Genomic DNA, 17,975 nt, shown 5'->3' on the forward strand with positions numbered 1-17,975 from the left:
GATATTAGAGAAGCACAAATCTGGGGAAGTTACAAGACCATCTCAAAGACACTAAGCATACTTCAGAGTTCACTGCAATCCAGCAAGAAAACATGGAAAAAAATATGAAATCACAGCCACACTGCCTGCCATGCCGCCACTCTAAACTTAGTCACCGGAGAAGAACGGCACTTGTAAGAGAGACTACTGTGACGCCAACAGTCACTCTGGGTGAGATGCAGAAATCAGTGGCTGCGACTGGAGATGAAGTTCATGGCTGTACAATCTTCAAGACCTTACACAAGGAAGGTATTTATGTAAGAGTGGTAAGGAAGAAGCCCTGGCTTTTAAAAAAAACATATCCTTGCCCTCAAAGACTTTGAAAAGCATCACTTAGAAAATACTGCAAGAATATGGAAGGTCTTGGCCTCAACACTATGCCAAGCGTTGTAAATCTAATACTGTGCATCAGCCAGGTAACACCTTTCCTACTGTAAAGTATGATGGCAGTAGCATCATGCTATAGAGATGCTTTTCAGCAGTAAGGACTGGGAATCTGGTCAGGACTGATGGAAAGATGGGAAGATGAATACTGCTAAATAAAGAGATTGTGGATTGATTCTGCCAGAAAATATAAACTGGGGAGGAAGTTCGTCTTTCAGCAGGACAACAACCCAAAGCACACTGCCAGAGCAACCATGGAGTGACTTCAAATGAAAAAAATTGATGTCCCCGAGTGGCCCAGTCAGAGTCCTGACCTTAATCTGACTGAACATCTCTGGCAAGACCTCAAGATTGCTGTCCACTGCTGCTCCCCAACTAACCTGACAGAGCTTGAGCAATTTTGCAAGGAGGAATGGGAAAATTTTGCTCCATCACATTGTGCAAAGCGAATAGAGTCTTATCCAAAAAACACTACTGGCTATAACAGCTGTGAGAGGTGATTCAACTAAGTGCTGAGCAAAGATGGATTAATACTTTTGGATTGCTGACATATCAGTTTTTGAATTTTTAGTTTTTCCATGCTTTAATAGTTTCCCTGGTTTTTGGTCTTTACTGTGAAAAAAGGACCAGGTGATACACAAATGAAAAAATCTCAGTTAAATTGATAAAAATCCTTGGTTGCTATACTCATTTATGTGAACAAAGGATTGGAGGCAGAGTACCTTTACAAGGCACTATATTATCCTTCTCAACTCCATTCTGCTGACTTCTCCCTGTAACCTTTGACTCCCTTACCAATCAAGGACCTATCAACCTCTGCTTTAAATGAATGTTGTTCTTCTGTATTGCAAAAAGACGATGTTAAGCAGGGCAAAAAACAAATTCTCACCTCTTGTACGTATTTAGAACCCAAGTCAGAAGTGAAACAATTTCATTTGCCTCTAGATCCTCAGAAGCAAGTTCTTCCACACGTGCCACCAGTGCCTCGTGGTACAAACTCTGAAGCTTTTTGAAAATGTTGTAGTGAGGGGGAAAACACTGCACCATCAAGTTCTTCATAACTAGCAAGTCGTCAAGAACATATTTACGTGTGAGCTCCAAGTGACGCACAAGCCACATCTTATCCAACTCTCGTGTATCAGACTGACTGGCTTCAATCCGATTTGCAACAGTCTGTTCTAAAACTGCAAACAATTTGTTTTTCCACTTTTTTGGTCTGCCAGGAGGAATGAACCCAGTCTGCTTCTGCCGGTCAAGCATTCTCTTATCAATTTTTTCTTCTCTCTCAATGATTCGAACCATTGAGACAAGCTGGGCAGGATCACTGCGGACTGTTACTGAGGACCTTTGCACCAACATCCAAATTTGCTTCCCCATTTGCTCAGAGAGGTTCTGCACCTCAGTGAAATAGGCCTGAATTAGTTTCATATCATGTGTATTCTTGCTATCCATACGATATTGCTCATACATGAGATCATCGCGGGAGCACTCCAGGTCCATCAGCTTTCGGTGGGCTAAAAGCAATTCTCCGCGTTCAATTAGTTCATAGGCCTCTTGCACAATCTCTGGAACTGAAAACAGATAAGTAACGATAGTTGGCACTTTGTCGTAGGATTAGCAATAATAGCGCTAGGAATCATGGTTAATGTTCAAAAGTACCTTCTATTAATGATCATAATTTCAAAGTGGTTTATAACATTTGTAAACTACTATGGTTATGAGAGCTCACAATACATTCTCTCAAGCAGAGGACTGGAGTTGGGACTAATGGATCAAATAAACCGTTACTGCAGTGCTAGCCTATATGATGTTAAATTTAAATATGTAATAACAAGCAATATAAAATGAAGAAGCATCTCCTATTCCTAAGTAACTTATGGCAGTGACCAGAGTTCACTGTTTTATCCCTTGGTGATCAATGGTGTCACTAGGATGTGGAAGTATATAAAAGTAAAAACACAATTCGCATGTGGACACTATCAAATCATGCTCTTATTTTACTAATTTTTTCCACAAATTCTTAGTGAGTTGAGAATAATAGTTCATATGTTTATACATAAAACTTGGCAATTTTTTAATGTAAATTGCAAATAAATACATTTATAAATTACTATTTAGTTTTAGATGGAATACCATTTCCAATTTCCAAGAAGTGTGTAGAGATTAATTTTAATGATAGATTTTGCCTCCAAGGAGAAATTAAAGTGGGAATTAATCTACTAAGAATACAGGTTTCCCCCTCTATCCGACGGTACAGCGTTCCTATGAAATGGCTCGTAAGCTGAAATGTCGTAAAGCGAAGAAGCAATTACCATTTATTAACATGGGAAAAATTTTCGAGCGTTCCCAGACCCAAAAAATAACCTAAAAAATCAATGTACGTACAGTGTAGTTTCACTTACCGGAATCGGGAAGCCCCCAATAAATTGCAGTTTCATCACAGTTAAACACTTGCTTATATGAATAAGCACCTGACGCGATGGGCAGTCGCCTCTGATCTGGGCCGACATTTACATGCCCGGCGGCATCTAATTAATTAGCTTGTTTATTTTGGCTTTTTTCTTAAAGACGTGCTGGGTGTGTTCCCACTACCGCTGCACCACTACATTCTTTGCGGCCCGGTATCGGTCAGCGGCCTGGAGGTTGGGGACCACTGCTTAAACTATGAAGCTGCCCTCGCCTCAGAAACCACCCATGTCTACCTTTAAATTCCACTTTCATCACCATCGTCCAGTGCTTTCTGTGTCAGCTTATTAAAAAGACTGATTTCTTAAGCACAAGAAAACTTAATGGAACACCACGCTTTGTACACCCATCAATCCACTCAAGCAATAGATTTTCCATTTTATTCATCATTGGATGCCGCCTAAGAGAGACCTCTTTGCTACGAGCAGAACCAACGGTAACGTCAGCAGCTTTCAAAATTCTTTCTCTCTGTGTATAAATAGTGCGAATGGTGGACGCAGGCAAGTTCTCATATGATAACCCTTTCATTCCTGGAATCATCCTTGTGAACCTCCTCTGGACTCTCTCCAATGCCAGCACATCTCTTCTAAGATGAGGAGCCCAAAACTGTACACAACACTCAAGGTGAGGCCTCATCAGTGCCTTATAAAGCCTCAGCATTACAACCCTGCTCTTGTATTCTAGACCTCATGAAATGAATGCTACATTGCATTTGCCTTCCTCACCACCGACTCAACCTGCAAGTTAACTGTGAGTGTGTTCTGCACAAGGATTCCCAAGGCCCTTTGCATCCCAGTTTTTTGGATTTTCTCCTCATTTAGAAAATAGTCTGCACCTTTATTTCTACTACCGAAGTGCGTGACCATGCATTTTCCAACATTATATTTCATTTGTCACTTTCTTGCCCATTGTCCTAATCTAAGTCCTTCTGCAGCATACCCGTTCCCTCAACACTACCTGCCCCTCCACCAATCTTCATATCATCTGCAAACTTGGCACAAGCCATCTAATTCATCATTTAAATCATTTATATACAGCATAAAAAGTGGTCCCAACACTGACAATGTTATTTAAATAGTGATAGATTCAATAAATATTGTTACACAAAGGTATCCAGGTATTTTAGTGCACTAATCAATGAAAACTTTCAATCAACGTTAGCGAGCTGGCCACCAAAATAACTTTCAAGTACAGGAACAAGGATGTCCTGCTATAATCAAACAGCATCTTGAAGTCATATCTAGTGCCACATCTGCAGTTATGGTCTTCTTACCAAAGGAAAGAAACATCATCTACAAAGGGATTGCAACAAAGGTTCATCACAAAGAGTTTTAGGGTGGCAGCTCTGTTATATGAAGAAAGAATGGGTTAACTAGTCCTATATTTACTAGAATTTAGAAAAATGAGAGCAGATCTCACAAGCATTCAAAATTCTGAGAGGCTAGACAGAGTGGAGGCAAATTTCATGATTTCCTTGGTTGAGTATTCCAGAGCAAGAGGACAAAGTCAGAGTAACAGAGAAGGCATTTAACGCTGAAGTATGAAATCTATCCCCTCATCGGAAGGTGAACCTGTGGGATTCTGCAGAGTGGAGCCCAGGCCTCTGAAAAGGTAAAATAACTAGATAGATTTCTAGATGCAAAAGGCATCAACGTGCAGGGGAATATCATATTAAAACAGAAGTGATTGTGCTGAATGGTTTCTCAAAGGACCAAACAGACCACCAATGTTCCCAAAACATAACCAAAGCTTCAACATTTACGGTAGCAGGATCAGAATGCAAAAGGGAACTGTACGCAAAAAAAAAAGCACGCAATAGTCTGGAATTACTTGATTGAAGGAAGGCTAATGGAAACAAATACAATAGTATGTGGTGGCTCGCCCACGCAGCAAGCGAACTGGCTCCAGCAGTCGCCGGCGAGCCTGCAGCCAGCAGAAACCGAGAGGACTCTGAGTGTGGGGCAGACCTCGGCCCAGAAGCTGACGTTGCTTCTGCCCCGCAAAGAGCGGGCGTTGCTGGGAGCGGGTACTTAAGCGTGCGCCGATTCAAACAGTAAACAGTTCAACCCAACCCTGCTCGAGTCAATGTGTTGTTTTCACTCGTAGCATATCAGCGCGACTACATTGATGACCCCGACGGTCCAACGGCATTTGGACCCAACATGAATGACTCAGTTCTAGAGTGCAGTTTCCCTTAAACCGCCAACCTTCTGGACCACCCAACCCCTGGTCTGGTTTGAGCAAGCGGAGGCCCAGTTCCAGGTCAGGCAAATTGTCTCAGCCGCCACCAGGTATTACTACGTGGTGGGTGCACTCAATCAGGAGACAGCGAGCCGCGTTATCGACTTTCTGCGTCAGTCCCCTGCAGCAGACAGGTATGAGGCACTCAAGGCCCTGTTAATCCGCATGTTTGGCCTCTCCCTCTGCGAACGGGCCGCACAGTTACTACATATGGATGGCCTGGGCGACTGCGCACCATCAGCCCTAATGAGTGACATGCTAGTACTGGCAGATGGCCATAAGCCTTGCCTGCTGTTTGAACTTCTTGGAGCAAATGCCAGAAGACATCCGCCTCCTGCTAGCAGATGAAGATTTCAGAGATCTGCACAGGGTGGCTGCCCGGGCGGACGTGCTTTGGCGCACCAAACAAATTGGCAGAGCCACTATCGGAATTAGTACTGCGGCATGGCCGAAAGCCCAGCCCTCCCACACCCCAGCAGCGGAGCACATAACACCCACACCAAGGGACGGCACCACTTCTGAGTCTTGGTGTTTTTATCATCAAAGGTGGGGTTCCGGGGCTGCTGTCGCTGATGGCTATGGCAGCTGGTCACCGTGATAGCCTCCTCTATGTTTGCGACAAGCTCTCCGGGTGAAGGTCCCTGGTGGACATGGGGGCGGAAATCAGTGTCCTACCCCCCTCAAGCCACGATACCAGAACTAGAAGAACAGGACCAGAACTTACGGCAGCCAACAGTAGCATCATCCGCACCTACGGCACAAGAACCATCCCCTTGCAGTTCGGTTCCAGCCGCTTTACATGGACATTTACGCTGGCCGCAGTGTCACAGCCGTTGCTGGGTGCAGACTTCCTCCGCGCGCACTGCCTGCTCGTGGATTTGAAAGGACGACGATTGGTCGATGCGAAGACATTCCAGTCTTTCTCCCTCGGTGAGGCCAGGTTACCGGCCCCACAACTGGACTCCATCACTTATTCCAACAACGAGTTCGCCAGAGTATTATCAGAGTTCTCATTTATCATCACGTCGCAGTTTTCCTCAACAAACCCCAAGCACGGCGTGATGCACCACATCCCTACACAGGGACCACCCCTTCATTCCCGGGCCCACAGGCTACTGCCCGACAAGCTCCACCTCGCGAAAGAGGAATTCAAGAAGATAGAGGAGAAGGAGATTGTGTGGTGTTCCGACAGGCTGTGGGCCTCCCCACTCCATATGGTGCCCAAGTCTGCGGCAGGGTGGAGACCGTGCGGCGACTTTAGGGGGCTGAACGTCGCCACCATGTCTGATTGCTATCCGGTATCACACATCCAGGACTTTACGGCCAACCTGCACGGAGCGCGCATCTTTTCGAAGATTGACCTGGTCCAGGGGTATCATCAGATCCCAGTCCACCTGGACGATGTACCCAAGACGGCCCTCATTACCCACTTCGGCCTGTTCGAGTTCCTCAGGATGCCGCTCGGGCTCAAAAATATGGCGCAGACTTTCCAGCGTTTGATAGACGCAGTAGGGCGAGGTCTGGACTTTCTGTTCATCTACCTGGATGTCATACTTATCGTCAGCCACTCCCGCCAGGAATATCTAGCACATCTACGCCTGCTCTGCCGCTGCCTAAGCGACTACGACCTGGCTATCAACCCTGCCAAGTGCCAGTTCGGCCTATCCGCCATCGACTTCTTGGAACACCGGATCGACCGCCATGGAGCTGTTCTTCTGCTGGCGAAAGTTGAGGCCATCTGCCAATTCGCCAGGCCCAGCACTGTTAAAGGCCTGCAGAAATTTGTTGGGATGGTTAACTTTTACCACCGCTTCCTGCCCTCAGTGGCCTGGATCATGCGGCCCCTTTTTGGCTTGCTGTCCGGAAAGGTCAAAGAGGTCACCTGGACAGAAGAGGCAAAGGCGGCTTTCGAACAAGCCAAGAACGCGCTAGCAAACGCCATGCTCCTGGTCCACCCCCGGGTCGACGTCCCCACTGCCCTCACTGTGGATGCCTCCGACACGGCAGTTGGCGGCGTGCTCGAGCAGTTCATCGAAGGTCAGTGGAAGCCGCTCGCCTTCTTCAGCCGGCACCTACGACCCCCGGAACTTAAGTACAGCGCTTTTGACAGGGAGCTGCTGGCCCTGTACCTTGCCATTCGGCACTTCAGGTACTTCCTGGAAGGGAGGGAGTTCACGGTCTTCACAGACCACAAGCCCCTCACTTTTGCATTTACCAAAGTGTCGGACCCGTGGTCAGGCTGCCAACAAAGCCATCTGTCATACATCTCGGAGTTTACCACCACGATCAAGCACATCTCCGGGAAGACAACATGGTGGCAGACGCGCTGTCACAAACCTCCATCCAATCAGTATACTCTCTGTCTCCGGGGGTGGATTGTACAGCGTTAGCTGAGGTGCAACGGCTAGACGGAGAGATGCCGGCGTACCGAACCGCAGTCTCAGGACTCTGCCTTGAAGACATACCCATTGAGCCCAAAGGTAAGAAGCTCCTTTGCGATGTGACCACCAGGCAACCTCGGCCCATTGTCCCGACCGCCTGGAGGCGCCGCGTTTTTGACACTTTGCACGGTTTAGCCCACTCGGCTGATCGCAGACAGGTTTGTGTGGCACGGCCTATGCAAGGAGGTCGGGCACTGGGCCAGGACACGCACGCACTGTCAAACCTCCAAAATCCAGAGGCACGTGAGGGCCCCACTGCAACCCTTCCAGCCGACACATAGGAAGTTCGAACATGTCCATGTGGACATCGTCAGCCCACTGCCGGTTTCGAGAGGAGGGAGATACCTGTTCACCATGGTAGACAGGTTCACGGGGTGGCTGGAAGCTGTCCCACTCGCTGACACGGCCACGGAGACATGCGCCGGGGTCCTGATTACCACCTGGGCGGCACGGTTCGGACTCCTAGCCCACATCACTTCAGACAGGGTTGTGCAGTTCACATCGGCTTGGTGGTCTGCACTAGCACAACTACTCGGAACCCAGCTCCACCGGACAACTGCTTACCACCCGCAGTCTAATGGTCTGGTGGAATGTTTCCACAGGCACTTGAAGTCAGCCCTGATGGCACGCCTCCAAGGGCCAGACTGGGTGGACGAACTCCCCTGGGTGCTGCTTGGTATCCGCACGGCACCCAAGGAGGACCTGGCCGCATCATCGACCGAACTGGTTTACGGTGCCCCGCTCACAGTCCCCGGTGAATTTGTGCCAGCACCCCGGGGCCCGGAGGACACACATGCTGGGGTCCTAACTAAACTCCGTGAGCAGCTTGGAACCCTTGCTCCAGTCCCGACGTCCCACCACGGAACAAAACCCTTTCTTGTGCCCAAGGATCTACAACAGAGCAAGTATGTTTTCGTTTGCCGAGGCGCGCACAGACCACCCCTGCAGAGACCATACGAGGGACCCTCAAGGTGGTGCGCCATAATGGAGCGAATACGTTCTCGACATCGGCGGTCGGGACGAGACTTTTACCATTGACCGTCTCAAACGGGTGCATCCAGACCTTGAACGCCCGGTTGCGGTATCACCCCCACGACGGCAAGGACGGCCACTTAAAAGAACTGAGAGTGTGCAGGCTGCGGACTCTGCACCTCCTATCGCCAGTTCTGGGGGGGGGGGGCGGGGGGGGGTGGTCACGTGGCGGCTCGCCAGACAGCAAGCGAACCAGCTCCAGCAGTCGCCAGCAGCAAACAAAAGGGCTCTAAGTGCGGGGCAGACCTCGGCCCGGCAGCCGACGTCGCTTCTGCCCCGCAAAGAGCGGGGGTTGCTGGGTGCGGCTACTTAAGTGTGCGCTGATTCTGTGACGAAAAACCAAGTTATCAGAAGATTGATGCTGATGAGAGAGATAAGAGAGACAAAAGGGAGAAGTGTTCAAAATGCTAATGAGAGACGAGAGAGATTAACGAAAAGAGACACAGTTCCGAGTATTGACAGACCGGTTGCTTTGAACCTGAACTGCTTGAAGTTTGATGGACAGGCGATACCCCAGCTGGGGGATAAAAGGAACAGGTTTGCTAAGGCAAGACAGACACCACGAGATCACGAGACCCTGGAGTGCGGTGTGCCCCCACAAGTTGGTAGAAGTTTGGAGGTCTGGTCGCGGGACCGACCATAGACGCACAGGGTGAAAAGGTACGATCGGCGGGAACCTGGTGTGTGTGTCCGCCCTTGCCTGGGTGCTGGGTTCACCACGGAAGAACAATCGTATCCAGAACGGAGGGGTCACAGTCGGTGACCTCCGAAGACAGTAAAAGGGCCGCCTGAAAGCTAACTGCGGGGAACATCAAAGGTCTGTTTTGAATCAGGAAATTTGCATTCACTCACTCGCTCTCTCTCTCTCTCCAATGGCACAACAGCGATTACTGCGAACTGTACTAAGCTGAACTGAACTCTGCGTCACCTGAGATTGATCATTTTACCCCTAGACTGGGATAGAGCTTGATTGATTTCTATTATCCTAGTTCTGTGTACATGTGTGCTTTATCATTGCTAACCTGTTGCATTTATATCCTTACAATTAGAGTACTATGTTACTTATTTCTTTAATAAAACTTTCTTAGTTCCAGTAATCCAGACTCCAACTAAGTGGTCCATTTCTGCTGGTTTGGCAACCCAGTTATGGGGTACGTAACAATTCAAACAGTAAACGGTTCAATCCGACCCTGCTCGAGATAGTGTGTTGTTTTCACTCGTAGCGTATCAGCGCGACTACAAGTAATTGATTAAGTGGACTTGAATATTCGCCTGGGGAAAAGGCATGTTGGTAAGTGGGATTATTTGAATAGCTCTTTCAGAAAGTCATACTATTCAAAATGCTATGGCCCCTTATTTTGTAAATTTTATGATGTAGTGCTACAAACAGAACAAAATCTATGTGCATTATCTTCAACACAAGAGATTCTGCAGATGCTGGAAATCTGGAGCAACACACAAAAATGCTGGAGGAACTCAGAAAATCAGGCAGCAGCAATGGAGAGAAATAAACAATCAACACTTCAAGCTCAGACCGCTCACCAGGACTGGAAAGGAAAGCAGACACCAGAATAAGGTAGGAGAAGGAAAGCAGTACAAACTAGCAGCTGATAGGTAAAAACAGGCAAAGAAGAAGGTGGGTGACGGGGGGGGGGGGTGGGAATGAAGTGAGAAGCAGGTGGCAGGTGGAAGAGGTAAAGAATTTTATGCAAAGATCACTCTCAATGCAACTCCCTTGTCCACTCATCCCACCACACTGATCTCCCACCTGGCACTTACCCCTGGCAAACAGAACACATGCAACACCTGCCCCTACACCTCCACCCTCACCACCACTCAAGGCTCCAAACAATCCTTCAAGGTGGCAGGAAACAGCTGCTCTTATAGTGGTAAGAATGTCAAAAAACTTAGTCACAGTCCTCCCCAATTAAATATAGAGACTGCTTATACTTCATTCTAGAATTACTTGTTCTTTAATATGGCTTATTAACCACTGAATTACATTCATCCATTGGTACTCAGAGCAATGATTTAACACAGTCTAGGTTTTGCACTTTAACATTACTACTTAATAGTCTGAGACATTGCACATGGTACTGCCAAGGCTTTTATATCACATGTGGTTAAACTTTACAGGTTAATCGAACGCCATTTTAAAACTGTATGTAGCAATTAAACATTCCTGCATCTATATTTACGAGTATTGCCTACAACTCACTTGAAACAGTCTCATCAAGTTTGAAAGTTGAGGGTTCAAGACCCACTACAGGATTAAGTACAAAAATCTAAACAGACACTCCAGACGTATGCTGAGGAAGTCAGAGGCATTTGGTTTTGAGGTTAATTGGCATTTATCTTGACCAACATTTATTCCACAGCCAGTATCACTAAAATTGATTGTCATTATAATAATGTTTGTAAATTGGCTCCTAGGATGGTAGAGACAATACTTCAAAATAATTTCATTTGCTATAAGGTATTTAAAACATATTGATATCATGAATGTCATTTAGAAAAAAAAAGAAATTCAGTTAGAAAAGAAATTGTAGTGTCTAATCTACAAGGTGCTCTCACCCCAAACTACCTCATTTGCAATTTTAGCAACACACATCAAAGTTGCTGGTGAACACAGCAGGCCAGGCAGCAGCTCCAGGAAGAGGTGCAGTCGACATTTCAGGCCGAGACGCTTTGTCAGGACTAACTAAAGGAAGAGTGAGTAAGAGATTTGAAAGTTGGAAGGGGAGGGGGAGATCCAAAATGATAGGAGAAGACAGGAGGGGGAGGGATGGAGCCAAGAGCTGGACAGGTGATTAGCAAAGGGGATATGAGAGGATCATGGGACAGGAGGTCTGGGGAGAAAGACAAAGGGGGGGAGAACCCAGAGGATGGGCAAGGGGTATATTCAGAGGGACAGAGGGAGAAAAAGGAGAGTGAGAGAAAGAATGTGTGTATAAAAATAAATAACAGATGGGGTGCGAGGGGGAGGTGGGGCATTAGCGGAAGTTAGAGAAGTTGATGTTCATGCCATCAGGTTGGAGGCTACCCAGACGGAATATAAGGTGTTGTTCCTCCAACCTGAGTGTGGCTTCATCTTTACAGTAGAGGAGGCCGTGGATAGACATATCAGAATGGGAATGGGATGTGGAATTAAAATGTGTGGCCACTGGGAGATTCTGCTTTCTCTGGCGGACAGAGCGTAGTTGTTCAGCAAAGCGGCATCCCAGTCTGTGTCGGGTCTCGCCAATATATAAAAGGCCACATCAGGAGCACCGGACACAGTATATCACCCCAGCCGACTCACAGGTGAAGTATCGTCTCACCTGGAAGGACTGTCTGGGGCCCTGAATGGTGGTAAGGGAGGAAGTGTAAGGGCATGTGTAGCACTTGTTCCGCTTACACGGATAAGTGCCAGGAGGGAGATCAGTGGGGAGGGATGGGGGGGACGAATGGACAAGGGAGTCGCGCAGGGAACGATCCCTGTGGAAAGTGGGGGGGGGGCGGGGGGGGAGGGAAAGATGTGCTTGGTGGTGGCATCCCGTTGGAGGTGGTGGAAGTTACGGAGAATAATATGTTGGACCCGGAGGCTGGTGGGGTGGTAGGTGAGGACCAGGGGAACCCTATTCCTAGTGGGGTGGCGGGAGGATGGAGTGAGAGCAGATGTACGTGAAATGGGGGAGATGCGTTTAAGAGCAGAGTTGATAGTGGAGGAAGGGAAGCCCCTTTCTTTAAAAAAGGAGGACATCTCCCTCGTCCTAGAATGAAAAGCCTCATCCTGAGAGCAGATGCGGCGGAGACGGAGGAATTGCGAGAAGGGGATATTTGCAATTTTACCTGAATGGGCATTCAAGGACCGTCATTAACAAAAGTCTAAATGATAGAAATTACCTGAAAAAATGTTCTTCAGGTTTTCAACAGCAGCTGCCAGCTGGCTATGCTGAACCACAGCATCTTTCACATCCTTCAGGTTCTCTATCGTATTAATGCTTTGTCTCCAGTCCTTACTGACATCTGCCAAGGAATGCTGGATGTCCTTAACATCATTCAAAGCATTGTGAAGCTGACTGAGCCCAGTCCGTACTCCATCCAGCTGAGACTGAATAGCTGCCTGAAAGATGATTAAGAAATGTATGCAAGGACAGAGGCAAAACTAATTCCAGAGCTAGTGGAGAAAAAATTCAAAGCTTAAAGGTACACAAATTAGCCTAATTTCTGACCAGTGTGATGTTCGCATGATTGAAATGGTAGACATAGTACTTAACATATTTAGAAAACCATAGATAAACATACACGATAGCTCTTATTTTCTTTGCATGGCTGAGGTTTAAATTTTGAACATGTGCGTTGAAGCTTAGAAACACAGACAATTCTGAGCATTACACACAAATGATGCAGTCTTCCATTTATCTGCATAATCAAAGGTACACACATATATTTGCAGAAACACCCTTTTCACATGATATAACTTCTACAATATGAGGCTAAGCAAATTCTTGATCATCTGTGCATTAAACATTAACAATGAAGCACTGAAAAAAATACAGACCACAAAATAAAATTCATCCAGGTGCATTTAAAATTTAGATTATCTTAAACATAATTAGCCTGCAATTGTAATTAGATGCATAAAAATGGCAACTTTCATTAAAATATTCTTATGTAATAAGAACAAATACTGAACAAGTTAAATCTTACTGTACAGCAATTAAGCAACTTAAATATTTAAACTATACTTTATCCACCTAAGGCAGCTTTTAAGTGGAAGGTGGTGTTTGGAATAATATTTTATTAAAATCAGAAAATACTTGTTATTTAAACAAAACATCAAAAGCAAGACTGAATTTCAGCAGTAAAGAAACCCAATCTGTTAAAATAGTGAAATAGCTTTAAGAAATATCTGGACTAAAGTCCCGATTTTGTTGCTTTTTTTCAATGTTGTCCCATTGGTGGAAAATATCAGTCTTCAAGCAGTCACATTTGACACAGGAAGTTGACTAGTTACTGGCAAAGTTACTGTTTATACAGCAATGCTATAGGCACATTTGAGGATTTTTTGTGTTATATGCAGATGCAAAATGAATGCTTCCTCTTCACACAGTGTACATACCTTTAGTCTGGCTTCCACAGAAGCCTTCTTTCGAGCTTCTCGTCTGCGATACTGCTCGACTTTGTCCAGCTGATCAGGTCGCTGAAGCATTCCAGCCACTCGCTGTGCAGCTGTCGATACAGCTTCCCTATCAGTTTCTTCCATGTTCACAATGTCTGCTGCAAGAGCATTTAAATCTTTAGGGATATTTATTTAAGTCAAATTATATTTTATATATTCCAATACTTTCTGTTATTACATGCCATTTCATTTAACCTTTTATTTTCTGCATGTCTCCCACTGAAAAAGAAGCTCTTTATGATTGCCCATTTGGTGAGGCACCAACAGGCAGACCTGTCATTTGCATCTGATATCCAACAAGCCAAACTTGAAAAAGCACAGTAAACTGCTTACAACAGTGCCACAAGAGTAGCTTCTAGTTTATACTCACAAAAGCCAAATGCTTGCAACTTTCCTGAAGCTCCTTGAACTTTCTTCCAGTTTAAAACCAAGCCACATTTTGCAAGTAAATGCCTAATTAACATAACAGAAGTTTTCTCAGATATGTTGTTGCTGTTGAGTGCCATCAAGTCATCATTGACTCATGGCAACCTTATGGATAGTGAGTTATCCATAGAGTTTTTGTGGCAAGACACGGAAGTAGTTTGCCAGGTCTTTCTTCCATGCAGATATTGCTGCTGCTCAGGTTGGGATCCAGTGGATTCAAACTCAGGATCAACTGCCTCAAAATCCAGTGCTGATGCCACTACACCACCAGCCAGCCCTTCTCAGATATGTCGCCTACAAAACTGTGGTAGTCAGACCATTGCTTTCATCACTTTCACTCTTCCTCTGAGCAGCATGGTTCTCCTTTGGTCCAACCAGAGGCACAAAGGCTGGCACCAACACCCGTTTGCCCTCTATTCATGGTGTACAGCATAGACGGTTTTGGCATCACGCAGTATCTTTCTTAATTTGCTTTCAGTTGACTCTGGTGGATGATCTCCAATACAGTCGTAGCTGTCTCAGCCACTCACGTCCCCACAATGCTGGCCATCCTGTTTTTACCACATACAAGCCCAATGTGGCTTGTTGGTTGTTGTTTGTTATGAACGTCATTCCCACAGGAACTACTCTTTCACCAGTACAAGTTCTCAGTTGGATATCTGCAAGCTTCAGTTCAATATCTTTGAAATGCTGTCAAACCTGCATTGGTTTGGTGCACATGAGTCCATGCCAAAACACTAACACATGATTTGTTTGGCCAGGACCATTTCTGTTTAGATGTTGCAATTTTATTCACTTTCATTCCAGATTGCAATCCAATTGCACTTGTGTTTCCATTGATATAGCTATTTCAACTGCCATTTTAAACGTAAGTTGAGCTTTAGCTAGGAGCTGTTTTTGAATGCTTTATTGTTGGATTCCACAAACTAAATGATCTCTCAGTGCATCATTAAGCCCATTACCAAACTGACAGTGCTCAATCTCTTCAGTTCAGCCACATACACTGAAATGGACTCCTCTTCCTTTCGATTCTGCAGCAGCCTGCAATCAATGATGTTTCTGGCTCTAAATGTTCCTGCATTATTTTCATACTATCAGCAAAGCTCAGTTGGATCAGTTAAACATTGAAGCAAACAGTATGCCTTTAAATCCAATATACTCAGCAAAATTGGTACTTGTTTTCATTTGCTATTCCATTTGCTTTAAAATACTGCTCAATTCACTCCATATACAATATCCAGAGATCTGTTGTGTAATGGAACACGTCAATCTTTCCAATTTAGCCAGTCATTTCTACTCTTTTTTCAATGATTATCATCCAGTACTCACTGTTCATGAACTCATGAATTCTTCCGTTTTCTGCCTTTTAGAATAAAACTCGATTGTGTCTACCCTCCTAAAGAATGCGCACTGCACTGCTTTTTGTTTAAACTTGAACATCACACTGCGCTTCCACAGATAGACAGACATCTCGGGTTCATTTTAAAAATACCTTGTTGCTACTGTTAGATTTTGTACAATCAAAAACATTAAACTAATTAAAAGACACAGGAGCCAAGAAATGCGAGTCTTAGTTCATGTTTACTTTAAGCAAGGCATGTACAAATCACATGGTTGAGTATTGATGCATGCAATTCACTTATTTTTACATATAACCCGTAATGAATTATTTAAATGACCAAAAAGCTTAATCAAGCAATATATTTACTATATTACTCAAATACTGAAATAAAAGATATGTTCTTTTAATCCAATACTATCCTCAACTCCTTTAGTTAATCATCAATGGTGCATAAGACACTGGATAAAATAAGACAATATAGAAAGAAAAGTAATTTTGTTTTCAAAACCAGCAGTTTGTATTGCATAGTACTTGTGAACTGTTCTTAAAAATTAGTGTATGATACACAATTGCACTCACCCCACTCAATCTAAGTTTTGTGGATAAATTGTTTAAAATTTGTTTTCTGCTTGTAACCCAGGGTAAAAATAAATGCCTAAACCTATGATTCATCAGCAAGATAATTTTATGTAACTTTATAATTCAGCTGGAGGAAAATTCCTTTTTTCCTCCCATGCACTCCTGTTACAAACATTAAATTCCACACATTGCTCCCAGTTAGTGTACTGTATTCACATTAAAAAGCTCAGAAGGCCTGCTGCAAATGACGCCTTTGTTTGTACAATGGCTTAACACTAAAAAATAGTCAACTAACAATTGCTGATTATAACTATTGTTTAAAAAAGATAACATTTTAAGATGCTCTTCGCTTTAGTAATTCCAAGTAACTCCAAAGATCATCGAGAATTACTTTTTTAAAAAAATATAAAAATGTTGCACTGGTTTAGATCAAATAAGGTGTAAGATATGCAATACATTACACTCACTTCAGTTTCCTGCTAATTTCTGAAGACCTCTGACACTGCAGTTTCAACCTGTATTAGAAAATACAAATGTCAATTATTTAAGGCTCATATAAAGCATTATTGCAATTTGAAATGCATGTTATCCTCTATTTTTTTTTGCTTCCAAATCTTGATTGTGCCATGATGTACAGGCTTCCTTTCAGCACTCTCACTGTATTTAAATTAGGAGCCTCATTCCACCTGTCTTGTAGTCTTTACTTTCTAATTTTTTTTAAGAATAACCTGGCTTTTAAAGCTGAAGCCCAAAATCAATGAACATTGTACTGTACTCGATTTTGCCCATTTTCCATCAAGAGATGTGACGGAGCACTTAATATATTAAAGAAAACATCGCATGCCTGTTGTTGGATGTCTTGGTTATTGTTTGATGGCAGCAGGGTGTGTGCTGCTACTTTGTTTCTTTCTACCCAGTTAACTCAAGAGTTGTAGAAGCATATTACAAAGTTTTACAAGCAGCTCACGTGTTCCATAGGGAAGGGTTGGAGGATGGGAGTGGGGTTACCCTTCTAGAAAACGGATGGTATCATGATTTTCATAAAGTGAAGCTGCATCATCTGCACATAAATCAAGAAACCCAAGTTGATAAAAATTAATTTAAAGCAGATTAAGTCTCCTTCCATCCTCACCACACACACGCACACCCAAATTCCATGACAGCGAATTTTAAATTGCATCTCAAATTTTTGAGTAGTGGTTTGTAAATTCTGCTAAGGGAAACTTCCACACCCCAAATGGCTGTAGCACAGGGATTACCTGCAATATTATTCCTGAACATTCAACAAGGCTTGTTAATGAAATACAAAAATGCATATAGACAAACACAAAGCACATCTGACAGCACATTTTAAAGATAATAAAAATATGATATTCTAGAAAAATGAATTTCTTGCTGCAATTAAAGTTCTTGTACACTCATTTTAAGTTGGCTTAATTGCAATAAATTTGTAATATGCCAGTTGGTAAAATTAAAAATAAAAAATGTTTGTAATAATCAGAATATGAAAAACATTAGGATAGTTAAGGCCCAGGGCCAGACGGGACAGACCTCAGATTCACTATGCTAAGACAAAAAATAATTCTATGCACATCAGTTTTAAATCTCTTGCCCCTTATTATGTAGCTAAATTCCAATGCTTGTGACTCTCCCACAAAAATGCTCATTCAATGCACAGGAATTAAAAGAGTTCTGAATGCAAGCCAACCCATCATGCAAATCAGTCATTCCTCCATTCACTGTGTTCACACTTCCCACAGCTAACATAATTAAGGACTTTTCTCACTCCAGTCATTCTCTCTGTCCCCCTCACCGGTTGGGTAGAAGATACAAAAGACTGAAAGCACATACCATCTGTATC

The 17,975-nt window shown here is 44.3% G+C and overlaps 1 protein-coding gene across 2 annotated transcripts in view; it reads right to left on the minus strand.

Moving 5' to 3' along the window:
* exoc3 (exocyst complex component 3) overlaps positions 1-17,975 on the minus strand; it is a 34,693-nt gene that overhangs the window by 13,188 nt on the left and 3,530 nt on the right. For both annotated transcript variants that reach the window (XM_072283472.1, XM_072283471.1), the window contains exons 2-5: positions 16,582-16,629; positions 13,708-13,865; positions 12,489-12,708; positions 1,313-1,994 (exon numbers count right to left, since the gene is read on the minus strand). In XM_072283472.1, the coding sequence (XP_072139573.1) occupies positions 1,313-1,994; positions 12,489-12,708; positions 13,708-13,851 (1,046 nt within the window). In that variant the 5' untranslated portion in view covers positions 13,852-13,865; positions 16,582-16,629. The remainder of the gene's footprint in view (positions 1-1,312; positions 1,995-12,488; positions 12,709-13,707; positions 13,866-16,581; positions 16,630-17,975) is intronic.

The sequence above is a fragment of the Mobula birostris genome, chromosome 19 (assembly GCF_030028105.1).
Source record: "Mobula birostris isolate sMobBir1 chromosome 19, sMobBir1.hap1, whole genome shotgun sequence".
NCBI lineage: Eukaryota > Metazoa > Chordata > Chondrichthyes > Myliobatiformes > Myliobatidae > Mobula > Mobula birostris.